General features: G+C 39.6%; 1 protein-coding gene across 11 annotated transcripts in view; it reads right to left on the bottom strand.

Moving 5' to 3' along the window:
- Window positions 1–14365, bottom strand: part of LOC118340470 (nesprin-2) — an 87615-nt gene that overhangs the window by 21387 nt on the left and 51863 nt on the right. For 6 of the 11 annotated variants that reach the window (XM_035678458.1, XM_035678466.1, XM_035678459.1 and 3 more), the window contains 20 exons: window positions 14052–14237; window positions 13538–13708; window positions 13262–13393; window positions 12275–12474; window positions 11550–11682; window positions 10808–10990; window positions 9966–10115; window positions 9278–9454; window positions 8937–9092; window positions 8695–8847; window positions 8317–8481; window positions 7889–8022; window positions 7328–7517; window positions 6022–6204; window positions 5617–5730; window positions 5157–5311; window positions 4606–4753; window positions 4016–4110; window positions 2131–2362; window positions 1818–2015 (listed from right to left, as the gene is read on the bottom strand). In XM_035678458.1, the coding sequence (XP_035534351.1) occupies window positions 1818–2015; window positions 2131–2362; window positions 4016–4110; window positions 4606–4753; window positions 5157–5311; window positions 5617–5730; window positions 6022–6204; window positions 7328–7517; window positions 7889–8022; window positions 8317–8481; window positions 8695–8847; window positions 8937–9092; window positions 9278–9454; window positions 9966–10115; window positions 10808–10990; window positions 11550–11682; window positions 12275–12474; window positions 13262–13393; window positions 13538–13708; window positions 14052–14237 (3255 nt within the window). The remainder of the gene's footprint in view (window positions 1–1817; window positions 2016–2130; window positions 2363–4015; window positions 4111–4605; window positions 4754–5156; window positions 5312–5616; window positions 5731–6021; window positions 6205–7327; window positions 7518–7888; window positions 8023–8316; window positions 8482–8694; window positions 8848–8936; window positions 9093–9277; window positions 9455–9965; window positions 10116–10807; window positions 10991–11549; window positions 11683–12274; window positions 12475–13261; window positions 13394–13537; window positions 13709–14051; window positions 14238–14365) is intronic. The other 5 variants (XM_035678464.1, XM_035678468.1, XM_035678460.1 and 2 more) reach the window with 4 other exon arrangements.

Genomic DNA, 14365 nt, shown 5'->3' with positions numbered 1-14365 from the left:
ACACACACACACACACACACACACTCACCGTCAAAACACACACACACCCACACACACACACGACACCAACACCCACACCCAGGACCCTAGTGTTTGACTGTCCAAGCTGTCCTTTCATTCCATCCAGCCTTGTTACACTGCACTGTTGTTCAATGAATAACCATAGCGAAGTAAGGCATGTGCCACCCCACAGGAAATCCCCTAATCAAGAAGATTTATAACAGAATAAAGTAAACATACCACACACATGACTAATCGTGTTACCGGCTGCGCCAGCGAAAAGCATCACCCGCGTCCGTTCCAGTTGTTTCGCTGCTGTCAGGCAGCAAAGCGGCAGAGATTGCCTGATTTGTTAATACTTAAGCTGACATGCCTGAAATTTTAGTTTAAAGGGTTTCCTTGTTACCCCACTTCTGACTGCATCACTGTTGTGAGAATTATAGAGGATGCTGCCACAGAGTCTACGGCAGCTCTCAATGTTTTGGTGGCTAAGGCCCCAGTACGGTCAGGGAAGTTGTGTTATACCCCCTTTAAGCCTAAACAGCCAATCCACCCAGCCGGAGAGGGAATCCCTCTGAGCATATCATGTCAAAAGACCAACACAGAGAGTACCATTAATATGCACAAAGTAAAATGACACAATCACCATAAAAAAAAGTATAATGTTAATTGGCATAAACTAGGAAGCCCACCAATATAAAAAAGAAAAACTGCCCTCATAAACTTATATATCATAAATGATATATATTCATAAAACAAAAACAAATTACAACGGGCTCCTGCAGTGATTTATGTCCCGTAATGTTCATCTGTTATATATCGTATACGATCGACTGCAACAACATGACTGTAACTAAAGGTTTTCATAGCCAGGGTCCAAGCCCTTTGATGGTTAAATTCACAATCTACACGGTCAATGCATGAATAACGTGGTCAGATATTTGTTAATCATGACTCGAGATCCTCCTTCCCTTTCCGTTTCTCCATTAGATTTAATAAAGAAAAATGGATCCTCAAGTGTCAAGAGGGAATAACATAAAGATCAAGAATGAGCAAACAAAGACAAACAGCCGCTGCCTCCAAAGTCCGCCGGAGGACGAGAAACCAACCGTTTGGAAGGCGTATAATACAAACATTTTTTTGCCCATTAGCTGGAAAAGAAAACGTAGTGCAAAACGTTGGAGTTTTTTTTAAGTATGTTACGACCTTTTTTTGTGTGGCATACATTGTGTGTGTGTGTGTTGGGGTAGGATCAGGGCCTGGATATGGGTCATGCAAAACTGACACCTCTTAGTCCCTTGTTAATACTGTCACACATGCTCTTCTTGTGGATAATGTCAGTCAGCCCTCGATAAGCTAAAACTGTAAGTTAAAATATGTTTCACTGGATTCTGCTGCTTGTTAAGGACAACTAACAATCAAAACACTATTTCTGAATGTTTGTAAATCGGGATTAGTCATCATCAGCCATCAGTTGAGTCAGTAAGGTCCCTTGGCTATTGTTACGAATTAATTTGTATCCTGTTGTTCCTTGATTGAGTTAAATTCAGAGGCATGTTAGTCAGATTGCCATGTTTAGTTGATTTTTATTTTATTTTATTTTATTATGAAAAGCTTCATACTTTTTTTTGGAGCTCCTATTTAGTCGAATGATTACATTGTATAAATTGTGACATTTAGATTTTCTTGCCAGTAAATACATTTTGTCAATGGTAAAATAATTAAAAAAGAGATTTTATTGTAAAATATTTCAATATATAATATAAGATTTTATGAAATGAAAAGTCTTTGGCTTTGATGGAAAATCTGGCCGTTACCTGAACAGTTGTGTTGACCAGGTTTCGTCTCCTCTCCAGCAATAAGGTGGTTCGCTCCCAGGCCTCCTGTACAGCGTGGAGCTCTGACTGCAGTCGGCTCTGACACTCTGACTCTGTCATGGTTTTACTTAAATGTCTGCCAGCCTCCAGTGTCTGAGTGTACACAGCAGAGTGCAGACCAAGTGCAGACTCAACACACTAGGAAAGAAGCAGGGAGACACAGTGCTTGGTGTTTAGCGTTTTACTATTGTGCCACTACAAAAGAAGTTTTTAGGAATACAGTGCACATTCACTGGAACCCATGCATGCTAACCTGGTAGTCATCTGCACAGCTCCGTAGCTGATGCAGTGTACACAGAGCAGGTCCAGCGGGAGGCAACAAGGAGTCAACGTCCCTCAACAGCTTCCACAACAGCTTCAAGCCACGATGGTAGACTCTCCACTGGCTCAGTTGTTCTTTTGTCGAGGACCTGCACTGGCCAACCAGAGCCACAGAGCTGAGCCAGCTCTCCCTGACACCGGTCACTTGTGCCATGAGTTCAGATCTGTGCAAGAAACAACACACGCGGTTCAAATTTGTTATATTTGTAGGAAAAACATTGGTATTGCTGTTGGCTATTGACACCTGTTGGCAAACCTGTTGTCATCCATCCGAAAACATGCAATATTATTCAATATAAAATGAGGGATGAGTGGAAAGGTTTTGTGAGCTCTATAGGGATATTAGGTTTTGTAAAATGGAATTTAGCATAGCACAGACAAAATAAAAATAAAAAAAACAAATAAAACGGTAGAATGAGAAAAATTACAAATGGGTCTGTCATAGTTCATTCACAGGCAGTTGCTAAATCAACACAAACCCAGCAGGATTTTAAGACAGTCTTAAAGCCTTAAAAAGCAATCCCAGCAGGGGTGAGAGAAGGCTTTTTTTTTAAGGAGCGAAAGGAAAGTTTTCCAAGCTGTCCAAAGACTGCAAAATTGATTTAAGGAAGCATTGGGGAAAGAGACATCTAACTGTTCCAGAGCAGGAAACACCTGCACACACTGCATTTTGTTGTGTGTCAGCGTACACCCAATATGTGTGATGTCTTACAAGAAAGGAATTCAACCGGAAAATCTCAAATATAATTACTTTATTAGGTGACAGGGTCTGTGAAGAGTACAAGACTACAAATTAAAACGCTGTGAATACTCAGGTTTCTCTGCTGCAAGGCACCCAAACAAAGCTAAATATTTTTTAAATGCTGGTGACAGTAAGATACCTGCTGGTTTTGTTCCAAATACCCAAAAATTATTTGATTAGTAAAACATTCATCAATCTGTATGGACGAATGACAACCCTCCTTAGAACTGGATACATATTACTGTGACAATGATGCATCCCCCTGTACCATCCAGTTTCAGGTTCCCTTTTTACTACTACTGAAATGTTCCTTACAGACAACTCACATGGTCACATGATTGTCGTCATTGTCCTGTTTATTTGTTGCTTAACGTCAAAAGGTTGGGTCTAATCTAATTATGAGCCTGCAGAGGCTGAAAAACCTTGAACCTTGGAGTGGAGGGCGAGATGGACAAAGAAATCACTACCACAAGAAAGCTGACGTGCGTCTTTTTTTTTATGTTGAATACTTAATACTCTGAGACCCACACAAATCTGTGAGCAGTCAGTTGGCAGCGCACCACAGAGCAGCCTATAAGTAGCTGGTATAGCTGCAAGGCTTAGTGGTAATTAGCTCCCTCTTGACGCAACAATAAATTATTTCTCCAGCACTACCTGTGCCTTGACGCAACTGACAATAAAATATGGCTTCTTTGTCTTTCAATATTTCAATGTGCAATCATAAACTATTTAATAAATTAGAATTATGGGTGTGATTTTGGTGCCAATAAGGTGCAAAACACCTGCAGTTCCTGTGAATCAGACAGCAATCAAACCAAAGACTATGCTGAACTGAGCATACTCCTGAATCTGAGGAATGCTATGATCCTTTGTGAATTTATTAACTTCATTCTTATTTTTATTCTATCCTAAAAGGAGACATAGATTAAGGGAAAAACCAGGGACAATTAGGGCTTGTAGGAGGAAGCTATTTAAGCAGTATTTTGGACTCTCAAACCCAAAGCTCATTAAGCTTGTTACACATATAAAAGATTGTTGTAAAGTATCAAACCATTTAATATTACAAGAAACATACCTTTTCTCTCTTGTTTCTTTTTCCATAGATGCGACTGCATGACAGAGTAGACCCTGTAGAACCTGCTGTCCATTATTAATTTCAGCCTTAAGCCTCTGTGGGAGTGGGAAACAACAGGAGAAAAGAACAAAATGAGATTCAGATCAACTCTCTAGTTTAACTTATTTGACTCATTAGTAGGCAATAATACCAGCATGATTTTACAACAAACTTCAAAATAATATTCACTTATACAAATTGCACTCCTAACGTCCTGTGTGAAGTATTAAACAAGTGTTTGTGCTGACTTTAGCTACTTCAAGACTTTAATAGCAAATATTTCTTTGTCAACACGTAGTAACACATTGGCAGTATGCATATGAGCTGTTTATCAGACTAATCTGCAGATGTAGGGGAGGGAAAGCCTTTATCAACAAACAATTTATCAACAAACAATTTAACACTAGTTTTTCCCATTAAAAGTGACAAAAGATGGATTAACTTTACTTTTAAGGAGAGAACAGAGTGATAAGATGAGTTCTAGAAGTAAAATCCTAAAGGCATTTAGACATTGGTCCCAGAAGATGTCCCAGAATAGAAATGTATTGTACCTGATGCACAGTCAGCATCTCTAGGAGGGCGGAGTAACTTTGAGGTTTTATGGACATTGATTCCTCCTCAAGCTTCTTCTGGATAGACGTCAGGTTTTTACACTTCTCCTGAAAGCTCTGGGAACACTGATGCTCAGCCTGCAGCTTTCTGGGGGGAAAAAATATGAGACACAAAATTAGACTACAACTGGAAGCTTTCAAAATGCACACATCCTCTGTATTCCATCACAAAATGAGGTGACGATAATAGACTGTTCCCTAGAATGGCAGTCAGGAACAAAACTGCACAATGCCTTATAATGTTACAGTTCACACAAAGATTGGAAAAGTCTTACAAGATTTCAAGTCATTAAAGCCTTACACATCTTGTAAAATAACAGGGGATGTTTTGACTTTATGCACAAAGCCAGAACTGATTTTAAACACTACCATAAAGAAATATTGGTTACAGCTCTTTTTCTTAGCAAATTCAAGCAGCAACAACGAAGAAAATACAACACAATTGTACACTCTCTGGATTTTTATTTGTTCATCTTTTGGAAATGTCTCACCTGTTCATGTCAGACGTATAAGTCATGCTTTCAACCCATTGCCTGCTGAGCATGTGCAGTTTCTCAGTCTCATGGTTGTTGAGGGTCACATAACCACTCATCTCTCTGATGTCAACCAGTGACACAGACACACCACTGAGCTCCAAGAGAACCTGCTACACATCCAAGAAATAAAAAACATACAGGGCATTTTCAGTCCATGAGCAAACTGCCGCTAACCCCCTCCCTCCTATTAATTTCTGAGTGGATTTATTCACGATGGAAGATAATCAGAGATAATATTCTCGAGAAGTATAAGTCAGTCTGAATCTAAAAATAAGTGCATCATGTCTGTCCTCACTCTGTCTCTTCCTCCAACTCAACTTTAGTTTGAAAACCTCTCCTTTAGATTTAAAGAGGATGTGCAGAAGTAATGTAGAGGAAAGATCATTTATGGGTAAAAATAAAGATTCTGACCAACCTTCACATAGTCTGTGTCATTCAAGCTGGCCTTAAGTTTATGCTGTATGTTCTGTGTCTGCATTTCGAGGGCCTCCAGTCGGGTATGAAATAGTTTCTGTTGCTCCAAATCCTCCTGCACACAGAAAACTCATATTAGTATTAACCTGGATTTGTCAAACTTGACCATTAAGTCTCACATTAAACTTCATGGAAACTGGTCTCCATGCATTACACACTTGTATCAATTCAATGTCAAGATGATAGATAGATTTTAATATTAGTCGTTGTACAGAGGATCTTTCACCAATTTTTGAACTGTGAGAAAAGTTGGTCTGATTTACAACTATTGAAAAAAATTACATTTAAAACCAATATTTCTGTTATTATTGTAAAATTAAGTTGATATTTCGACTCATTTCCTCACCTGAAGACTTTTCTTTTTCCCTGACATTGCCTGACTCAGCAGCACGACATTACGTGACAGCAGTCTAGTCTCTGATTGGATTAAATATGCGGCTGTGGGTTCTAGCCGTCCAATAAGAGGCTTGGAAGCCGCAAGAATATCTCCCACACTGCTTTGCAAATCCTCAGCAGCATCCTGCAACTGCTAGGAAAGGGAAAGAACAACCAGTTAGATGGAGGAGTGAGAAGATAAGGACAACAATGGAGAAATGCTGTTCTTTAATCCTTCTGTTTACTGTTTTGTGACCTTTAATTGAATCTAATTACTCAGTATTAACTGCTTGCCATCATCTTTCGAAACACTCATCAATGCACCAAAAAAGATCACAACATCACAGCTGCTTCTTTCCCCTCTTGAACATAATAATCTTGTTTTTCACAAAATCGCTCCGACTAAAGTATCCCAAAATATACCTCTCAGTGTACTTTTGAAGAGGGTAGAAATGGAAAACAAATACCATGAAGCTTGTGTTTTTGCATCAATGTGCAAAAAAACATGTAATTCAGCATCTGGATTATGCAGGTAGTAAGGTAAGTACAACATCAGAGTGAACACAGAGCAGACCATTGCTGATATTTCTGCCCATAAGTGCACAAGTAAGTGAACAGTCCGTTCCTTTCTAAGGAACCAGTCATTAAGAAAAACATTAAATTAAATTGTGAATGTAATGCATAGAGTCTCTGAATCAACACAGGGTTTCAGGATGAGTCAGGCACGAAATCTGATAATTCTAAAAGAAACAACTGCATAACTGTATGAAAAACAAGCAGTCTAATAAGCATATTATCAAACTAGGTCTGCACCCAGTGACCTTCAACAATGCCAGAAATTGGTTTCACTTCAACTGCCAGTTCTTACTTTAAAAGAAGTTATACCAGATTCATCTTAATATGAAAGCAAACACACCACAAACTTACAAATGTTTCTGCAATAGAGCTAAATTTCAAGATAAAAGCTTCCTCAGTTGAACCGTGTACATATGCATATATGTTTAAAAAAAAAAGGAAAAGGCAAATTGTATCTCTGTGATTGAAAGTATTGTATTTTTCCAATAAAAATATTTTGGAAAATAAAAAAGGCTTCCTCAGTTGCTCAGATACATCAGTTGCTGGACTTTCCCACTTGATCTGTTGTAAAAAAATTATCTTGACAAGTAAGAAGAAATCAACTTACTGTAAAATGTCTCAGTACACATCACTGCACCTTGATGTAAACACTTAGACCAGACTGCATATTCAAAACTCTGCTAAAAGTACCCTGAACTCACCTCTACTGAGTGCACCAAGGCCTGTGTGTCCTGTTGAGGTGAAGATCTCAAAATCTCCTCCCACTGATGCCACAGTTTTTGCAGGTGAAGGGAGCATCGATCAGAGAGGCGAGTGTACTCCTGCCAGAGAGAAAGTGTCTCTCTAGTCTTCATGTGCTCATCCTTTAACTGCTGCACCACATCCTTCCACCTGACACAAACACAATACATTAGAACTATATAACTCTAGATAACTCTATGTTTGTGTGCATACTGATTAAGTGGTAGTAAAATGACTTTACTAACATTTGATAAAAATTTCATGTATACAATAAATATCAGGTATACATGGAAACATATTCATATTGCATTGCTATCTTCTGAAAATATTGTATCTCCTCTATGTATTTGTATGTATTTTCATGAGCTAAGCAAACAGCCCTGTTTTAGCATTTGGAGATGTTGTATGTTGTAAAAATAAGGATACTTTTTTCTAAATCTAAATGACCAAATTGGGAGATACTTGTTTTTTTAATTTGTTTTTAAACTAAAGAATGGATCGTCATGAACTGACATACTGACCGTTTTCGCTCTCCATCCATTTGATCAACCAGTGCCTGAGCTGTTTCATGGTGGAGTGTCTTTACAAGATTCTGATAGGATTTGTCCACGGATGACCAAAGCTCTTTCCCTTTTCCGGCCTTCTCCTGGAGTAGCTGTGCATAAAAAAACCCTTTTACATTTTCATTTCAGAGGTGCATTAACGTCCCCAAAGTATATAACAGACAAGGACCAAGGGCTTGACATCCATTAGAGCACACTCCTTTAGAGAATCTGTAACAACTAAATAAAAGGGAATTTAACTTTCAGTCACAACAACTTGTTGTTTTAGAGTAACTTCTTGGCTTTTCTAAATTGTTGGTTAACAGCCATGAATTACTGTGGTGCTCATTATGATAAAATATAGCATATGATTATTTCTTGATTGGATGGTTAAAGCATTTGCTCACCTGGAGCAGGTCCATGTATCCTTCTGCCTGCTTTAGTGAGAACAGAGGCTGATGCTGCAGAGCACAGCGCACCCTAGTGGTGAGCAGCGAAACCTCCCTCAGATCTCTCTCAAAACATCTCCACTCCTCCACAGTCTGTTGCAGCGCTGGTCTCAGAGCTTCCATCTGCATTAGCACAAATTAGCACAAAGAAAGACGAGGATGATGAGTTTGCTAATGCAGAGACAAGTGGACCCTTCTGGATTTTCACAATATAAGAAGGAGCCATGTTTGTAGTTAATCTGAAAAGGCATCTTTAATATCTTGTTAAATAACTTTAATTCACCTTCTTCAAACACATTTTGCCATGTCTGATTGCCATAACAGATGTATTTTTACCTGTTGACTCAGATCCCCACAAGCATGACAAACCCTCTCTGTCTGGGCAGAAAAGGAGATATCACTGGGGTGATCTTTCTTTTCAAGATGCACCCGTGTGGCTTTCAACTCCTGTAAAGTTGCAGCCACCTCCTTCAGTCTGGCCCCAACAGTCTGGAAGAAAACCAGAGCAGTCTCAGATCAGAGGGCAACAGCAAGAGAGACAGTTCAAACATAGACCTGCTTACATCCTGTTACCGTACCTCCAACTCCAGCAGAGCCTTATGAGCCAGAGTTTGACCAGTGGGCTGTTTCCTCTGATTCAGCTGCTTTTTCTGCTGTTCTATCCAACTGTGAAGACGCTGTAACTGCCTCTCTCTGTTTGCGCAAGTGTGATGCATCTGTTCAGCTTCACAAATCTGAAGGGACAAAGACCAAACAGTGATTCATGTGTAGAAATAAAAATAGTCAATGAAAAGTTAAATCCATTTTAAGACTTAAACCGTACAAGCTTAAATTAAACGCTTATGGTTTGTTGGGTGATTTAATTTCAGATTCTACAAACTTTAGTGTAATACTGTATACTAGTAGCTGAAGAACAGACCTGGCTCTCCAGCTCTCTCTGAAGTTCCAGCCACTGCAGTCTGAGGGCGCCAAGTTTCTCTGCAAACATTGTGTGTTCAGAGCGGAGAGCCTGGACGTCCACTCCCACCACCCGAGGTCCTGATTGACACAGGAAATCAAGAAGGAGCTGCCCATTGACCATACCTGCCTTTAGCTCCTGAGAAAAAACATTACATAGACAGAAATCAATACAAACACTCATATAAAGTAAAAATAAAATAAAGTTATTTTTTTCTCTATATCTGCATATTTGTGTCATCCACTTCATATATTATGGAGGCAACTTGATTTACATTTTTTTTTTATTTTAGGTGTCTGACCAGAAACATATCTCCAGTGTAACATTTCACACATTTCCATACTGTAGTTCTTATCTCATTAGTAGTGCTTTTATTGCAGTGACAAGCTTTTTTTTTTTTTTTGACGAGCCTTTCAAAGTAAATGAATTATGAATGTGAAACAGAAACATTTTTACTAGTTTCTCTCAAAGAAGATAAAGAAATTATGTAAAACATTTTAAGGATGAACACATGTCAATGAATGTCAAGCTAATCTCTCTAAATGTACTAACTGGGCAAAGTTTAAAATAGAAGCGCTGACACTGAAATAACCGCTCAAATAGAATCACTCTTGAAAGAGATGCACAGAAAACGTGGAAGTATGGGTACCTGGTAGTGCTGCAGGATTTCAGTGATCTGAGCAGCATCTCTGGCCTTGAGGACAGTTTCTTTCTCCAGACTCAGCCGAGCCTCCAGCTTCTTCAGCCAGTCCTCCAGGTCAGACAGCAGCGGGACCGGTGGCCATACTGCCAGCAACCGCTAACAGCAGCAAGACAACAGAAAAGAAAGGGATTTTAACTTTATACTAATACTTTCCATTTCTAATTTTGCTGTTACTTATTTAATTGATCCAGGTATGTAGTCATACAGTAAATGTCAGCCTATGACAAACTGACTTCTGTGCCTGTCCAAATTATTTCTTTTTTCTTTGGTAGATAAGATTTCTTCATCTTCTCCTGAGGTGATTGCCAAAGTGTAAGACATCAAAATGAAACCTGGGAGGACTGGAGTAATTATTATAATGGAGAATATCTGGTTCAATTCACTGGTGATAAATGGTGAGGAAATATTAAAAAATGTCCTTCACCTCCTTTTTAAGTCCTCCCAAATTTCCTGTCCTAAATCACCCTGAATGTGATTTCAACAGGGTTTACACTCCCCTTGGCTGGAGGGGATTTCTTAGTGCCTAATTATTTTTGAAAACAAACAGCACTTCCATGGAATTTGGACCATTAGATTTTAATTCGTTGGAGGACTGGAAAACTGTAGTGTTAAAAGTTTACAAGAGCTTTGGCATAGCTTCTTTGGCAAAAAGGAGCTATCAGGAAGAGATCCTAAGTGATCATTGTGACGTAATTTATTTAAGTTACAGTGTAACTATTCATCTTATGGTGTAACTGACTTATATTTGAAACTTTTTCTCCAGCAGAAACTTTCTGTGAATACTGTACCTGCTGCAGCCGGTCTTGTATCGTGGACAGGTCCGAGGTCAGCTGGAGCCAGCTGACCTCAAGCTGGGCGAGCTGAGCCCTCAGCCCGGGACAATCAGCTTCTCTCAGGTGGAGCAGCTTAGAGGCTTCTCTGGATACAGACGCCCTCTGCACTGACATCGCTTCTGTCTCCATGGAGAAGTCCTGGGGGGATGTGAGTAGAACCAGTGTCAGAAACCATGTCTATCATGTGTAATTGATGCATTTTAAACTGTTGAATGAGTTTTAATTTCACAATCAACCCGTGCTTGTCTTAGCTACATTCAGCAGCTGGTAAAGTCCATAACAAATGTGTTTAATTATCTCTTACATCCTGAACTGTCACTTATAGAGAGAGATCACAGTGTGCCAAGTATTGTGAAGTATGTTTTCTTTGATTTTAGGCCAATGAAGATTGAGTTAGTGTAGGTGGGGAATACGCTGGGAGACGTATTCTGTCATGGTGGCTGCTCATGTAACAACTTTCTTTAATCTATTCTGGTACCAAATGTCAGAAATGTGAAATGCATGTTTTGAAAATCAATGTAATGACAGGCCAAATACAATTTAAATTTAAAGTCCATTTTTTATTTGTATTTTTGAAGCAGACATATTTTTTCTTGACTTTAATATAGTTATTTGGGGATACATACTGTACTACAGACCTAACAAGCTACTTTGTTTCAAAATTGACAAATGTGCTGAGTAGACAAGAAAGCCTCACCAGCAGCTTGATCAGATGGTTGTGAATGCACTCCTGGTTCAGGTCAGAGGTGTCGGTTAGGTTTGACCAAGTCTTCTGGTGTTTTCTGGCACCAACCAGCCATTCACTGACTGAGGCAAAGTCGGTCTGGAATCTGTAGGGAAGATGAGAGACACAGATAGCTCATCCAAGGCGGTAGAACATGACTGGTCCTTAGGCATGGGTCCAATACTGTTAAACAAGACTGTAAATGGTTGGCACCATTGGTCATGGATGTACGCTAGAGTGTGTGAACAACAGATTGCTCAATTGTTGATGCAAATTGTGTTTTTCGGGTGGCATATTTCAAAGCTAAATTAATTATGAGTTATATATTATCCTTTGATATAACTAAAGACTACTGTTATATTAATATATACTTCACACAATCAGAGAAGGTTTCCAGGTCATACTAGACCCATACAAATATGACTGTATATTTTAACATAGGTGCAAGTCAATTCACATTGCTAACCCCAACTAAAGACATATAGTATGACTTGGGACCCCATGAGATGACCTTGCCTAGATGCCAAGTTGTTGTGCTTTTGTATTGCTTTTAAAAGCTCTGGATCTCGAGTAATCAGCAACACAATATTTTTACTTCAAACTGATATGGCAATAATAAAAACTGCCTAGCCTACATTGATAGAAGTATTCAACTTTTTAACGTAAGTTGGAAGTTGGTATTTTTGAGCCGGTCTCACCTGGCCCGGCTGTCGAGGATATCTCTGCAGCGTTTAATCTCCTGCTCTGTCCGTCTGTAGGCACTCTGCCATCGCAGCTCCAGGGCACCTCCTGCATGACTGACTGTGGCAGCACACCCTGGCTCTGTCTGCAGCACCTTCCCCTGATCCAGGAGCAGTCCTAAAACAGCTCTGCTCTCATCCAGCTGGACCAATGTTTGCTGTGTGAAAAGGAGAATAATCTCTTGACAAGGCAATTCCTGAATTTTTTTTATGGGACCATGTGGACTAACTGTGATGTAAAGTATAGAAAATAGTGCGTTAAACAGTACGTGGAAATATAAAATGTCGTAAAAATGGCAGACGATGGCAGAAAGGTGAAATTATAGAGGAAACTATAAATACGATCAATGGAAAGAGAGGATTTTAAAAGATGAAGTAGTCTACAAGAACATTAAGAGGTGAAGTCTGTAGGTGACAGAGACATTTAAATTTTAAATAAGAGGTGAATAAGATCATTGTAGGATTCATGATCGGGCCACTACCAATCTACCCACCAGTGTGGTCCTCAGTTTCATTACTTGTTGAGGCAGCATACACCCAATTATTCTTTTTATTTTTTCTAGGAAGAAATCCACTTTGTGTTTGAAGGTAAGAAAACTCTACAAAACTGAGGACTGAGATGTTTCAGTGATTAGTCATTTAGCTGTAACAAAAAAATTCAGATCAAATCTGTCAGTTCCTCAAAATAAATCAGGAGACAGGTGACGTACAAATTCAAAATAAAATCATCACCAACATCCTGCATATTAGTAGCAAAGGGAACCTTATATTGCAACACATACAGTATTATAGTAGGGACGAGATAGCAGAACGGCAAACCTGAGAGGGAATGTGCACAGGATTTAGGAGGTACTTAAAGCTGAGGAGATCAAATGAGTAAAAAAAAAAAAAACTCAAACCAAGACAAACAAACAAATTCAGTATGTTTGTAAGCAGTAGGTTTACCTGGCAGGCATCTTGCCAGTGCTGTGCTAACTTCTCGTCATCTCCCTCTGGTTCCCCACTGCCAATGAAGGCTTCAAGATCATCCAGCAGCCTTCCTAGTCGACCACAATTATCCTCCCATAGGGTCCACTCCTGGTGCAGGTCAAACCATAAACCCACTCATCAAATTTTGATTTGTCAGCACAAACACCCAATATAAGAAATCTTCTGACTCCACAAGAAAACTTATGTTCATGTATGAATTCATATGGCCCTCAGCAAATGTGCACTACAAACCTGGATCTTCCTTTGAGAAGCCACTTCCTGTTCCAGAGCCTGTTGCTGTAGAGCTTTGGCTCTGACTTCCAGCTGTACCCGCTCGTCCTCCTGACACTTGAATGCTTCTGGCTCGCGTTGGAACAGATGCTGCACAAAAGCCATCTGAGAGCTTAGGACCTGCCGGAGCTTCTGGATCACAGAGAGACCAGATTTATGACAGAAGTGCAGAATTAATAATTGCAAAGTAGGCCTGATAAATTAGGAAAGACAAGGAATGTGACTGAGGTCTAAATATCTTCGTAGTTGGATAAATACTGTATTTATCTCTGAAGGGGAAATTTGCATGTCACAGCAGCAGTACACAAACGAACCACACAAAGAATAGTCCAAAAGTCTAATCATTAGTTGTTTGAGTCTGGGCATCTCTTTGTAAACCATCAAGAGGCTTCTACACACTCTTGGGAAAGTGCCTAGCTTAAATCTGTGTGTTTTCCTGCCTGTTGAATAACTTGTTGAAAGCACAGTGAGATACCTTGTGTCTGCAGAGAACAGCTTGAAGTCTGCTGTGGCTGTGAACCTGGCTCATCTGCCCTTCTGTTATGCATTCTTCACCCAGTTCCAGGAGGCGAGTTATCCCCTGAAGCAAGGACCGGGAAGCTTGCTGTAGCTTGGCTTTTTCCCCTGGACTCTCCCTCAGATGTCTGCCCAGCACACACTGCTGAGAGATGCAGGAAAAGCACAAAGTTTAAGGAAAATACTATTTACTTTTGAAACACATATCCTGCATCTCTCTTACTTTGACATAAGTCTGTAATTGTGACTTGTAAATTAAAGTCAAAGCTATAT

The sequence above is a fragment of the Morone saxatilis genome, unplaced genomic scaffold (assembly GCF_004916995.1).
Source record: "Morone saxatilis isolate NCDOM2014 unplaced genomic scaffold, NCSU_SB_2.0 Contig7, whole genome shotgun sequence".
Taxonomy (NCBI): domain Eukaryota; kingdom Metazoa; phylum Chordata; class Actinopteri; family Moronidae; genus Morone; species Morone saxatilis.
The sequence above is the reverse complement of the archived record's forward strand: the minus strand, read 5'-3'. Positions and strand labels throughout refer to the sequence as shown.